This window comes from Corvus brachyrhynchos, unplaced genomic scaffold (genome assembly GCF_000691975.1).
Source record: "Corvus brachyrhynchos isolate BGI_N302 unplaced genomic scaffold, ASM69197v1 scaffold97, whole genome shotgun sequence".
NCBI classification, from domain to species: domain Eukaryota; kingdom Metazoa; phylum Chordata; class Aves; order Passeriformes; family Corvidae; genus Corvus; species Corvus brachyrhynchos.
Genome location: NW_008239758.1, coordinates 3,709,127 through 3,719,810, shown reverse-complemented (window position 1 = coordinate 3,719,810; position 10,684 = coordinate 3,709,127). Strand labels below are relative to the sequence as shown.

The 10,684-nt window shown below is 41.6% G+C and overlaps 1 protein-coding gene across 3 annotated transcripts in view; it reads left to right on the top strand.

Annotated features, from left to right (window-relative positions):
• The first annotated feature begins 3,341 nt into the window (after positions 1-3,341).
• The window catches only part of LOC103621337 (lamin-L(III)), a 10,113-nt gene continuing 2,770 nt past the window's right edge, over positions 3,342-10,684 (top strand). Inside the window, exons 1-10 of one of the 3 annotated variants that reach the window (XR_001864714.1) lie at positions 3,342-3,513; positions 4,256-4,381; positions 5,218-5,388; positions 6,287-6,412; positions 6,534-6,754; positions 7,448-7,673; positions 8,499-8,606; positions 9,460-9,576; positions 9,673-9,777; positions 9,911-9,981. Coding sequence is in view for 2 of the 3 variants with exons in the window: in XM_017742661.1 (XP_017598150.1) it covers positions 4,301-4,381; positions 5,218-5,388; positions 6,287-6,412; positions 6,534-6,754; positions 7,448-7,673; positions 8,499-8,606; positions 9,460-9,576; positions 9,673-9,777 (1,155 nt within the window). In the remaining variant the exon portion in view is untranslated. Of the gene's footprint in view, positions 3,514-4,255; positions 4,478-5,217; positions 5,389-6,286; positions 6,413-6,533; positions 6,755-7,447; positions 7,674-8,498; positions 8,607-9,459; positions 9,577-9,672; positions 9,778-9,910; positions 9,982-10,684 lie in introns of all 3 variants that reach the window. The other 2 variants (XM_017742661.1, XM_017742662.1) reach the window with 2 other exon arrangements.

The following is a 10,684-nucleotide window of genomic DNA, read 5'->3' as shown; positions in this document are numbered from 1 at the left end:
GCCTGCTGTTCTAGCTTGACTTTCTTGTAAGATGTGTATCCTGAGCCTGGAATCGTTATTTGTCTAGGCTTGCCAAGCCTGGAACAAAGGCAATGTAAGTGCTATCCCATTGTCTTGAAGGAGGAAGAGGTGTGTGAACAAGTGTCCAATCCCAACAAGCTTCCTTTATAGAAATACACAGCCTGCTAGCACTGCTAGTTACTGTAATGCCCCATTGTACCCCTAGATCAGTTATGGACTTGTAATAATTTGGATGTCCACAGGCCCCTTACGTCTTGTTATAAACCTGTGTCAGAGCAAATTTAGCCACCAGCTTCTTTTAATGCCTGGAGGTAGTATTGCCCCTTCATAGACTCAGTAGGACTCAAGTAGCTGTTCTAGTTAGGAATAACACATTTTTACCGTAAGCTTCTGTTTTCAGCTGCATAGTTGTTGGGCTTGTCTCAGTCATGCTGGATTTTGGCTCACAGACCTGTTTCGTAAATCTAACCAGCCACTTTGAGTGGACAGTGAGGAGAGGGGTAATGCCTGTTCTAAGACTTTTCTGCTGCTCTTTGTGTTTGTATAACTCTGGCTTTGTTTATAAAGCTTTAGACTTGGCAGCTATGCAATCCTCTAGACTGTTGGGTTGGGTTTTTTCCTTTACAGTAACTAGTTCTTAGAAGTGGTTAAATGTACAGCCCGTGGGAAATGATACCTGGTACCTATTGGTTTCTGAAAGGACTAGACTGAAGTCCTAATATTAATGTGTGTTGTATCTGGGCTGCCTTACTGCAAATGTCTCAGATGACTTGGAACAAACTTTGAGGCTATCGTGTCCTTATATATACACCCTTTAAATAACCTGGTGGCTGTTTAACTCTTATAGAATGAAATGTCACCAGATAATTTCCCAACAGCATTAACTCTTGGCTCTTATTAATCCCTGATTAAGAGACTCAAAGTTTTTGACAACAATAAACTGATTGCATTTGGTTTTTTCTTGCTACTGAAACTGGTGACTGGAAGTAGGCCAAAGATGTTTGGGGAGGAGGAGCTGTAGATAAGTGTATTGGTGGAATTCAGAGCCTCGGGAAGGTCAAAGCAACTGCAGTAACACAGCAGAGAAAGACAAGACCAGTTCCTTTCTGCACCAGGGAGTGTGGATGTGCATTTTGCTCCTGAACCTGCCAAACACAGTATAGCAACTGATGTTGTAAGAATGAATTCTGTACGTGCTGCTGACATCCTCTGGTCTTGACAAACTGGAGTCTGTTTCAAACATACCTGAAATCTTTTGGTAAAATTATTTAAATTCTCCAGATCAAGCATATGTGACATCCTGATTTACAAGGAATGATTGGCAGTGCCTCAAAGTTTTTGCTTGTAATTGATAGTCTGTAGGCCACTCTTAGCTCTGGAATGGTTGGTATATGGAATGTTGCAGAGTACTGTAACTGTCACTGCTTGCTGCACAGGGCTGTAAAGTGGTGTTCTGAACCCCAAACTTGGATTAAAAGGGTAGTAAATGCTCTTGTCAAAGAGAGACTTCTTAAATTGTTGTTCTTAAAGATGAAATGTCTTTCTCCAGGGCTTTTTGAAAATAGTATTTTTCGGGAAAGAATATCCAGGAAACCTGAGCCTGGCCGTCAGATGCTTACATTGGAAAGTGGACTGTTAAAACAGATACTAATGGAATTTCAGTTTTGCACACACTTTGATTGCAGAATGAAATTTATATTATTGTAGGATGAAACAGTCAATATTAAGTAGTGTTATTGGCTTACTTAATACTATATCTAATACAGTAAGTGGTAGTGATAGCAGAGACTCCAAAAGGAGGGTGAATAATTAATACCTAGAAAAGAAAGAAACCTGTAAATACTAAAACTACAGCATGTTATCTTGTTTTTCACTGTTAGTAGAGTTATGTTTTTCCTAGTCTGAGTAAAGAGTAAATGTCTCTGAAGAGCAGGGCTAGAAAAGGCCTTGAGCAAGCACCTGATGTAGCCCCATGCCCCAAGCATGTGCTGGAACTGGCCATACCTGCATCCCTTCCAGCAGATTTTGTGTAACCCTTATTTTAAATTCCAGATGATGGAGATTCCAGAATATCCCCCCCCAGGCAGTGTGTTTCAGTGGTGAACTGTTAGTTTCCTCTCCCTAACATCTAACCCACATATTCCTCCCTGCAATTTAAGCTTGGAGCTCCCTGTCTTCTCCACAATAGACATGGAAAACAGATTCCCTAACTCTATGTAGCAGTCCTTCATGTATTTAAAAACTGTTCTGTCTCCTGTCACTTTTCTCTAGACTAAACAACCCTTAGTTTTTTCCAATCTTTCCTTGCAGTTCAAGCTTTCTAGAGCTGATCAATCCTGCAGAATTACTTTGGATTTTTGCCAGCCGGTTTCAGTTATCCACTGGAAAACTCATTGTACGAATTGACACAACTTTGCCACTTGGCAGAACAGATGTTGCCAAAATAAATTGAGAACTTCCTTTACTCTTTGTAATCTCAAATACGAGTTTTGAGCAGGGGCTCTGGACAGTGGGCAGGCAACTGCAGGGATTTTAAAAGTTAGAGCAGTCTGGGGAATTATCAGTGCGTTCTTCCCTGAGAGGAACTCGTTGTGGGCCCTTCTCGCACTCCTCCCCTGTGGTGCCAATGGCAAGTGAAGTGTGCTGGCCATGCAGGTGGTACCTGCGCTTGCAGTACCTGGGCACTGGTCTGCAGATGGTCTCTTCTCTGCACTAAAGCTCCCCTCGCCCTGTAACTCCGCTGCGGCGTGAGGGAGGGCAGGGAGTCACTCGCGGCGGTGGCTGAGGGGCTGCGGGAGGCAAAGCCCCAGCGGGGCCGCGGGGCAGCTCCCGGGCGGGCCGGTGGCCTCCGGGGCACAAAGCTCCCTGTGTGCTGCGGGCAGGACATCCCGGGGGAGGCGGAGCGGCACCGCCGGCGGCCTCAGCTACCCCGCCCCGTGAGGGACCAGCGCCGCCGGCCCCGGGCTGCCCTCACGGCCCGGCCTCCGCGGGGCTGTCCGTGAAAGCGGGTCCCGCTCCGGTCGCTGAGCGTGCCCAGCCCTCCCCGTGGAGCCGGAGGCCTGTGCCGTCCCTTCCCTCTCTGGCTGGGAATGCCGTGGAAAATAGCTGGCTTCCGCATGGGCTTCGCACAGAACGAGCTGGAAAATGGGTCAGGAATCTCTCTGGTGTAACAAATGATGCTTGTCGGAGGGCCCTGTCTGGTTTGTTTTGTGCTCTCACCGTGAGCCTGACTAACCTCTCCGGTGTTTAACCACGGACCCCTCTGAAGGGAAATACATTGAGAACAAACCCTCCCTCACCAGCTGCACTTAACAGCATAAAATTCTTCCTTGTAGGAATTCAAAAAAAGAAACTGATTTAAACGTGGCCCAGGCCCGTGTGAGAGACCTCGATGCCCAGCTAAACGCGAAGGAAGCTGATTTAGCAACAGCCCTGAATGAGAACCGGACTTTGGAGAATGAGCTCCGTGAATTAAAGGATCAAGTACTCAGTGTAAGGCTTGATACTGGAATCTAAACTTTGCTTTCACCCCTGCAGTTTTTGCTTGTTTTTAGTTATTGATATTTAAAAGCAGAGAAAGCCTGTTAACTATGACAGCGACAGGTAGACAAAAAGATTTCTACAATCTTGCTGAAAGCAAATGCTACTAATGGTGGTTTCCTTAAAACTTCCTCTGTTGTAGGTACTTTTAAGTCTATGACCATAGGATGTAATGTTTCTTGTTCTAAAGTCAAAGCAAGATGAAATGTACTGCTATAGTCCTTGTAGCATTCTCTAATACATCAGGGAAGTGCCTAGTACTGGAAGGGTATAATAGTTTGTCAACATAGACTATATTTGGAGGGGTTTATTCATTAAGTGTCAAAAAATTGTGTTAGAAGTTAAAAAGAAGTTTGGAATAATAATACTGGTAAAGGGGAGGAATATATATGGATAGTACAATTGATTCATCAGAAGTCTACTTTGAGGAGTCAAATTCAGCTAGTGAGATTAAGGGCTGTTCTATATTTGCCTTGTGGGAAATCTGGTCGACATAACAATTAAACAGGATTCTCTCTGTTGCTGATATTCTGGATCCCACTGAAAGAAGAACTTACACAGAGCAACCCACTTCACACACCCAGCATGTTTTGATTGCTGTGGGAATGAAGTTGAATGGCCTGTAACAAATTGGCTGCCTTAATTTGAAAAAATACCTCTTAATTCTGATAACCCTGTTGTCTGTCTTTTCTAGCTGAATCTGTCACTGGAGGATACTAAAAAGCATCTCCACAGTGAGATGTTGAGGAGGGTGGACCTAGAAAACCATATGAAAACTTTGCAGGAAGAAATGACGTTCCAGAAGCGCCTTCATGAAGATGTATGTTTTAGCTTATTAACAAGGCATCTTTTTAGGTGTCCATGATCCCTGGATGCACTTAAAGCCCATCTTAACATTGCTTTTATCTCTTAAAAGGTAACTAGCAACCTATGGCAGCCCATCAGCTCATAAAATCCACCTAGCTAGGAAGGCTCAGGAAAGTACACAACCTCATGTTAACTGGGATAGTAGCAATAGGTATCTGGAATATGAGAATTTTCAACTGAAATCCCAATATATCACTTTGTGTAAGTGCAAGTGCATATATTAGTTACTGTTAAATTATTCCAGGTGTTTACCTGAAGTCTAAAGTAATTGTAGAAGTTAAATCTCCTCTAAGCAACTTGTGTTCCCAACTTTGTGAGAGAGGGCAGTACATACAACTAAATGAATGGCTTACATATGAATGTAGACCAGCTTCCTTCTCACTGGTAGGAATCTCAAAGTGTGGTTTAAGTGACAGAGAATTCTAATTTCTCTAACTTTTTGAATAAAACAAGACTAGGTGAAGTAACAGTGCTTAAAGAAACTGAAGTGTATGTGCATGTGTTCTAAGTTAAAAAAACAAACAATCTACCTAGTTCAAAGAATTAGTCTTACAAATCAAATATTTACTACATTTATTAGTTTAAGCAATGTTGGCAGTGAGGTGGAAAAACAATAGCGAGGCAGCAAGGTGGATGTGCCAGACTTAATGGATGAATAAGATATGCATAAATATGAATTACTGGGTACTCAATGATAAATCTGCTTCAATAGGACTTGTGAACCTGGTACACTAAATCCAGTTTCAAACTGTATTGCTTGTTTATTCTCTGAGAAATTTCTTCTCCTAGGAGCTCAAGGAGACAAAAAGAGCCCATGAGAGCAGGATAGCAGAAGTAGAATCTGGCCGTCAAAGAGAATTTGAGAGTAAGCTCTCAGATGCTCTGCAGGGGCTCAGAAAACAACATGAAGAACAAATTCAAGGTTACAAAGAGGAGATGGAGCGAACATTCAGTGCAAAGGTGAGTTTGTAAAAGGTGACAGTAAAACAAAGCTGAAGTTCTCTGCACCTTGACATAATTAAGGTCACACTGGCACAGACAGCTGACTGATGGAGCCCCTGCATTCTCTGCAGAGCTTCTTGGCATAAGTTGTCATGGAATTTCAAAGCAGTGTCAAATTTGACAGAGGATTTCTGCAAACATTTGATCCCTAACAAAACTGGTTCAAGCATAAATACAGGGAGTGATTAGGAAAAGTTGATCATATTTCAGACTTCTGACAGATTCAGGACCAAGGCGTGTTGTTTGTATTAAGCAATTTCAGTCTTGAATAAAACCTAACTTTTCCTACACACCAGCTGGCATACCAACTCAGGGAATTCCTTTGGATGCTTGTGTTTCTGTTTCCACTGAAAAGTCGATAAGTGCCTCTTGTAGGAGCACTTTATCCTTTCTTGGGACATCTCAAGATTGAGCTATTTTTAGAGGAACTCAATGCTGCTTGTAATGATGCAGGAACTCTTTAATAATAGACCTTCTGGGGAAGAGTGATAATAGTTTGATTTGTACACCCAATATCCTGCAGCCCTATGCTTTGACAAGCAGCTTCTAAACATATTCTCCATTAGTCTTCTGGAGAATCAATTTACTTAATATCTATACAATGTCCACTAACTGAAATACCCTAATCCAGCAATTTTCACAACCTGATTATTACTTTTTTTGACATAAATGTCAAACTTGTGTAACCCCCCCAAAAGCCATATAGAACTTCCTGACCTGAACTTTACTGGTATCTGTACACTTTAGTAAAACATAACTATTTCCAGGTGTGACAGGTGAAAATTATTTGGTTCTCCTTCCTTATTTATAATACATGGTAATATGCAACTGGTAACTAACAGTGACTTATCCACAGATGGAGAATGCCCAGCTAACTGCAGCAAGAAATACTGAGTTTGCCAATGCTGCTCGGGAGGAACTGATGGAAACACAGAAGAGAGTTGATACTCTGGTATCTCAAGTTAATCAATATCAAACCCAGGTGCTGTCTTTACTTGTATAACCTTATAATTACTTCAGTTTACTCTCGATTCAAAACATTGGCCTCTTCTCTCTAATCTTCACTTATGATTTATTTTTTCCCCTGATCCCCATAATTTTAGAATGTTGCTTTGGAGAGCAGAATAAAGGAGCTACAGAACTTGCTGGATTATGATCGTGATCTCCATCGAAGGCGCATGGCTGAAAAGGAGGAAGAAATGGCACAAGCTCAGAAGCAGGCACAAGCACAGCTGGAAGAGTATGAGCATCTCTTAGATGTGAAACTGGCTCTAGATTTGGAAATAAATGCATACAGGAAGATGCTGGAAGGAGAGGAACAGAGGTAGGCTATGAGGAGATCTTCATTATGAGAACTTGCTTCATCCAAGACCTCCACACTGTTTGTCCTTCAGAATGTGGAGGAGACAAGAAACAAGCACTAAGCACATCATTAGTAATTCAGTTACTGAAGTGTAATCTTCTGTAAATGGTATTTATAGCCCACATCTACCACATGTATAGTAAGATGAAGTAACTTCATAAACCCAGCTGATAAAATTCAAAGGTCCATTAAACACTCCTCAACTCTCTGAGTTTTGTGCTGCATCTCAGAGGTCCATCAAAGAACACTCAAGTTCCATGAATGAAGCTGGGAACTTGGATCAACTCCTGTCTATGCAGACATGGTATCTTGCATGTGTGGTGAGAACATGGACTCTCAATTCATGCTAAGAAGGGTCAAAAACTTAAAATAACTTTCACTGAAGACTTTGTCTGTTGATACTTTAAATGAATATTTAGTGCAGTTGTCAGTCTTCTCTTATCAATATAAGCTTGCTCTGAACTTTGGGGCTGTCTTCCAAACTTAACAAGCCATTTAGCTACTCTTGCCAATAAAAGTAAAATTTTGTATTCAAGACCCTATGGAAAGCTTGTATATAGGAAGCTATTAGGCTTGGATATAGTGGGAGGGTAGTTGTGAGAAGAAAAAAAGCACATCTGATATTCAGGTGAACGTTATCTGACTCTCTTCTAGGCTAAAGCTGTCACCCAGTCCATCTTCACACAGCACAGCAACTCAAGCAGCAAGTCAGGGGCGACGGTTCCTGCACGGGAAGAAAAGGAAAATCAAAGAAACCAAAAAGAGGGAACATAGTGCTGCATTTAAGACTATTCAGCATGTTTCAGCTACTGGGAATATATCTATTGAAGAGATCGATGCAGATGGGAAATTTGTGAGGCTTAAAAACCACTCTGATGAGGTACTTTCATTTTCAAGTCTGCATTGCAATGTGTGACTGCTTGGGGATGGCTTTAGCTTAGTGACAGATCAGAGGCTGACCCTTTGGTACTGCAGGTGTTCTGCTCCCAGGGCTGTCTGGGAGGTGCTTTTGGGTGCAGGGGGTTTTCTTATGCAGAAATCTAACACCTTCAGCTGTTTGTCATCAGATTTAGGCAAGCACTATCAGAAGTACTACTGACCCTTGATGAACTAAATAATGTGCTTCAGTAAATTAGATAAAGATGGCTTTGTCTTAGTCAAAAACACTTAAAACAGCTAAAAGGTTGAATAGAGTTGATGATATCTAATCCATGCAGAGAGTTTATCTGGCCAATAAGCTAGTTCTTTGACTAGTTTAGTTTGCAAATCCAGCACTATTAGAATTCATCATCAGGACTTCAAAACATGTGGCTTGTAGTTCAGTAATTTCAGCCTGAAATGCACAGTGACCCATGAAGTTTTAAGGTGTTTTTTATGCATGTGTGTATATATACATATATAGAGTTAGTAGGTGGCCATGGCAAACTTCACTTATCAGACTCTCCCTGGCAAAGAGCATCATGACCCCCCCCCCTTTAATGGAAGGTAAGAATAGGTATGGCTTAACTTGACTAAGATTAATCCTAAAGTACAGGGAGAAAACATTGGGAAGTTTTAATGGAAATGTGGATGCTTCCTCAAAATTGTCAGATACTTGTATGCTACAGGAGGGGGATTAAAACTGGCCCATGAGTCTGGAAAGAACCTTGTGTTTGAATTATATGGTGTTGGTCTGTAATACTCAGAGAAATCTCTTGTCCCACAGGATCAACCTCTACATGGCTGGGTGTTGAGACGACGTATTGGAAGTGTGGCAGATGTTACTTACAAGTTTCCTTCACAGTTCACTCTTCAGGCAGGCCAAGTAGTTACAGTAGGTACTGGGTTTGCAAAACTTCCTCAGATCTCTGCTCTGATGTTAGATGTCAGTAGAGATTCCTGTAATATGGAAAATATCTAGACAGGTACTGCAAGTGTCTAAAGAACTAAAGTTCTTATTTTATGTGGAGATGGATATGGGAAAAATCATTGCAGCACCTTGATCTGAAATTAAATTTTCTTTAAAGCTTGAACTGAACTTGGGTCATCCCAGACAGGAGTGCGCTCTAACAGAATCATTGTATTCTAGTTTTTTCTTAGGGTTTCCCATACTCCTGTGACTTGATAAAAGTTGTGCAGAGACTGTTACTAAAATCTTTAGCCTACTCCAGGTCAGCAATGCTGAGCTCATGATTTGTAGTACTAAGCTAAATATTGGCTCTAAAATCATACTCTAAGTACACGTACATGGTGATCAAAGAGCTGAACTCTACACTTGCTGCTCCAAACTGTGGAGGAGCTTGTTCAATAGATCTGTGAGCGACCCCAGGCGAGAGGCTCTTGCCCACACAAATTGCAGCCCTGAGCGTGTCTGGGACTATGGCCTGGCTCTGTGACTCAAATGTTCTGTATGGCCAAGCAGGGCTACCTCTCCATTGGGTAGAAGCTGTTAACAGCCTTTTATGCACTGTTTTACAGTCTTCAGCTAGAAAATCTTTACCTCCATTCTTGGTAGTCCTGAAAAGAACTAATTTGCCAGGGATTATAGTGGTTCTGTTTCTCCTACTGGGTGTCTTTGGCATTAAAATACTTAATAATTATATTATTATACATAAAATATATATGAGTGAATTGTAATCTGAAGAATCTTCTTCTGTGGTTAGACGCTCACGCTAACTCTGTTGCAGATCTGGGGTGCAGCTGCTGGTGTAAGCCCAGGTCCTAGTGATCTGGTCTGGAAGTCTCAGAAGTCTTGGGGAGCTGGGGATAATATTGGTGTTACACTCATTACAGATGATGGGGAGGTAAGTGAAATAATAAAACACTTCTACTGTCCTAATGCTAAACTTGTTTGTGCTTAATTCCTGAGGGGTCTTGGTGGCAATTCAATTGTATTCTAGGAACTCGCAGAGAGGAAGATAATGCTTGTACCCAGAGGAGAAGAAAGTGAGCAAGATGATGATTATGAAGAAATAACTGGAAGTGAAGTGGCATTTGCACCTCAGGTAAGCTGCCTGAAGTTTAAATACATACTATCAGCAGAGTCATTCAATGGCCATTTCTTTTCCTTACTAAATGAAAATACTTCTTCAAGTACTATTCATATCCCGCAACTCTTAATGTTTTTCTTGATGTCAGACCAAAAGAAGAAGAAAAAAGAAATGTTGTTTGGTTTCATGATAGTGGTTCCTGTGAGCATCCTTAAGCAGGTGAGATGGTGAGATCCATGCTTGTCACCTCATAGAAAACTTGCTTCATCAGTAGTGCTGCAGTCTCTTGTCCCACGTAGGATGTAGCTTGCATGGCTTCGCATCAGAAATGCAACTGAAGTTTTGCTTATTCTCTGGTTGAGTACGATCAAACAGCAGCATTAATTATTTGATATCTTATTACTGACACACTGAAAATTACAGCCTTTAATGTCCATTTCACCGAAATACCTGATTATGAATTAACTTAAAAGCTGTTATCCTGAGAACAGAACACTGTGCAAACACTACCTACTTCTGTGGGATGAAGTGACTTACTTGACACTCCGGTGTCCCCGGCTTGCTTTTAAGATTACTTCAGTGTGAACTTAAGGTCAATAGACTTACAAACTTTTGGCTACAAACTTGCATCCTGTGCAAGACTCTCCAGCCCCTTCAAATGGCTTTTGACTGACCACAATATAACTCCGAACTGATGCATTTTGGATGCTCCTACTGTACTTTGATATACTATTAGCTAGCTTTAATTGCTGAAGTAGTCTAAACCAACTAATATGAGGTTTTAAGTTGGTCATAACCGAAGAGTTATAGACTGTTCTTGACTCAAGTTTGTTTGTATCTTGACCTGAAACAGTACTATGGTACAGGGTCCAAAGCCTGAGAGCAAGGGGATGCTTAGCTAAAAACTCTCTCCTTCCTGCTG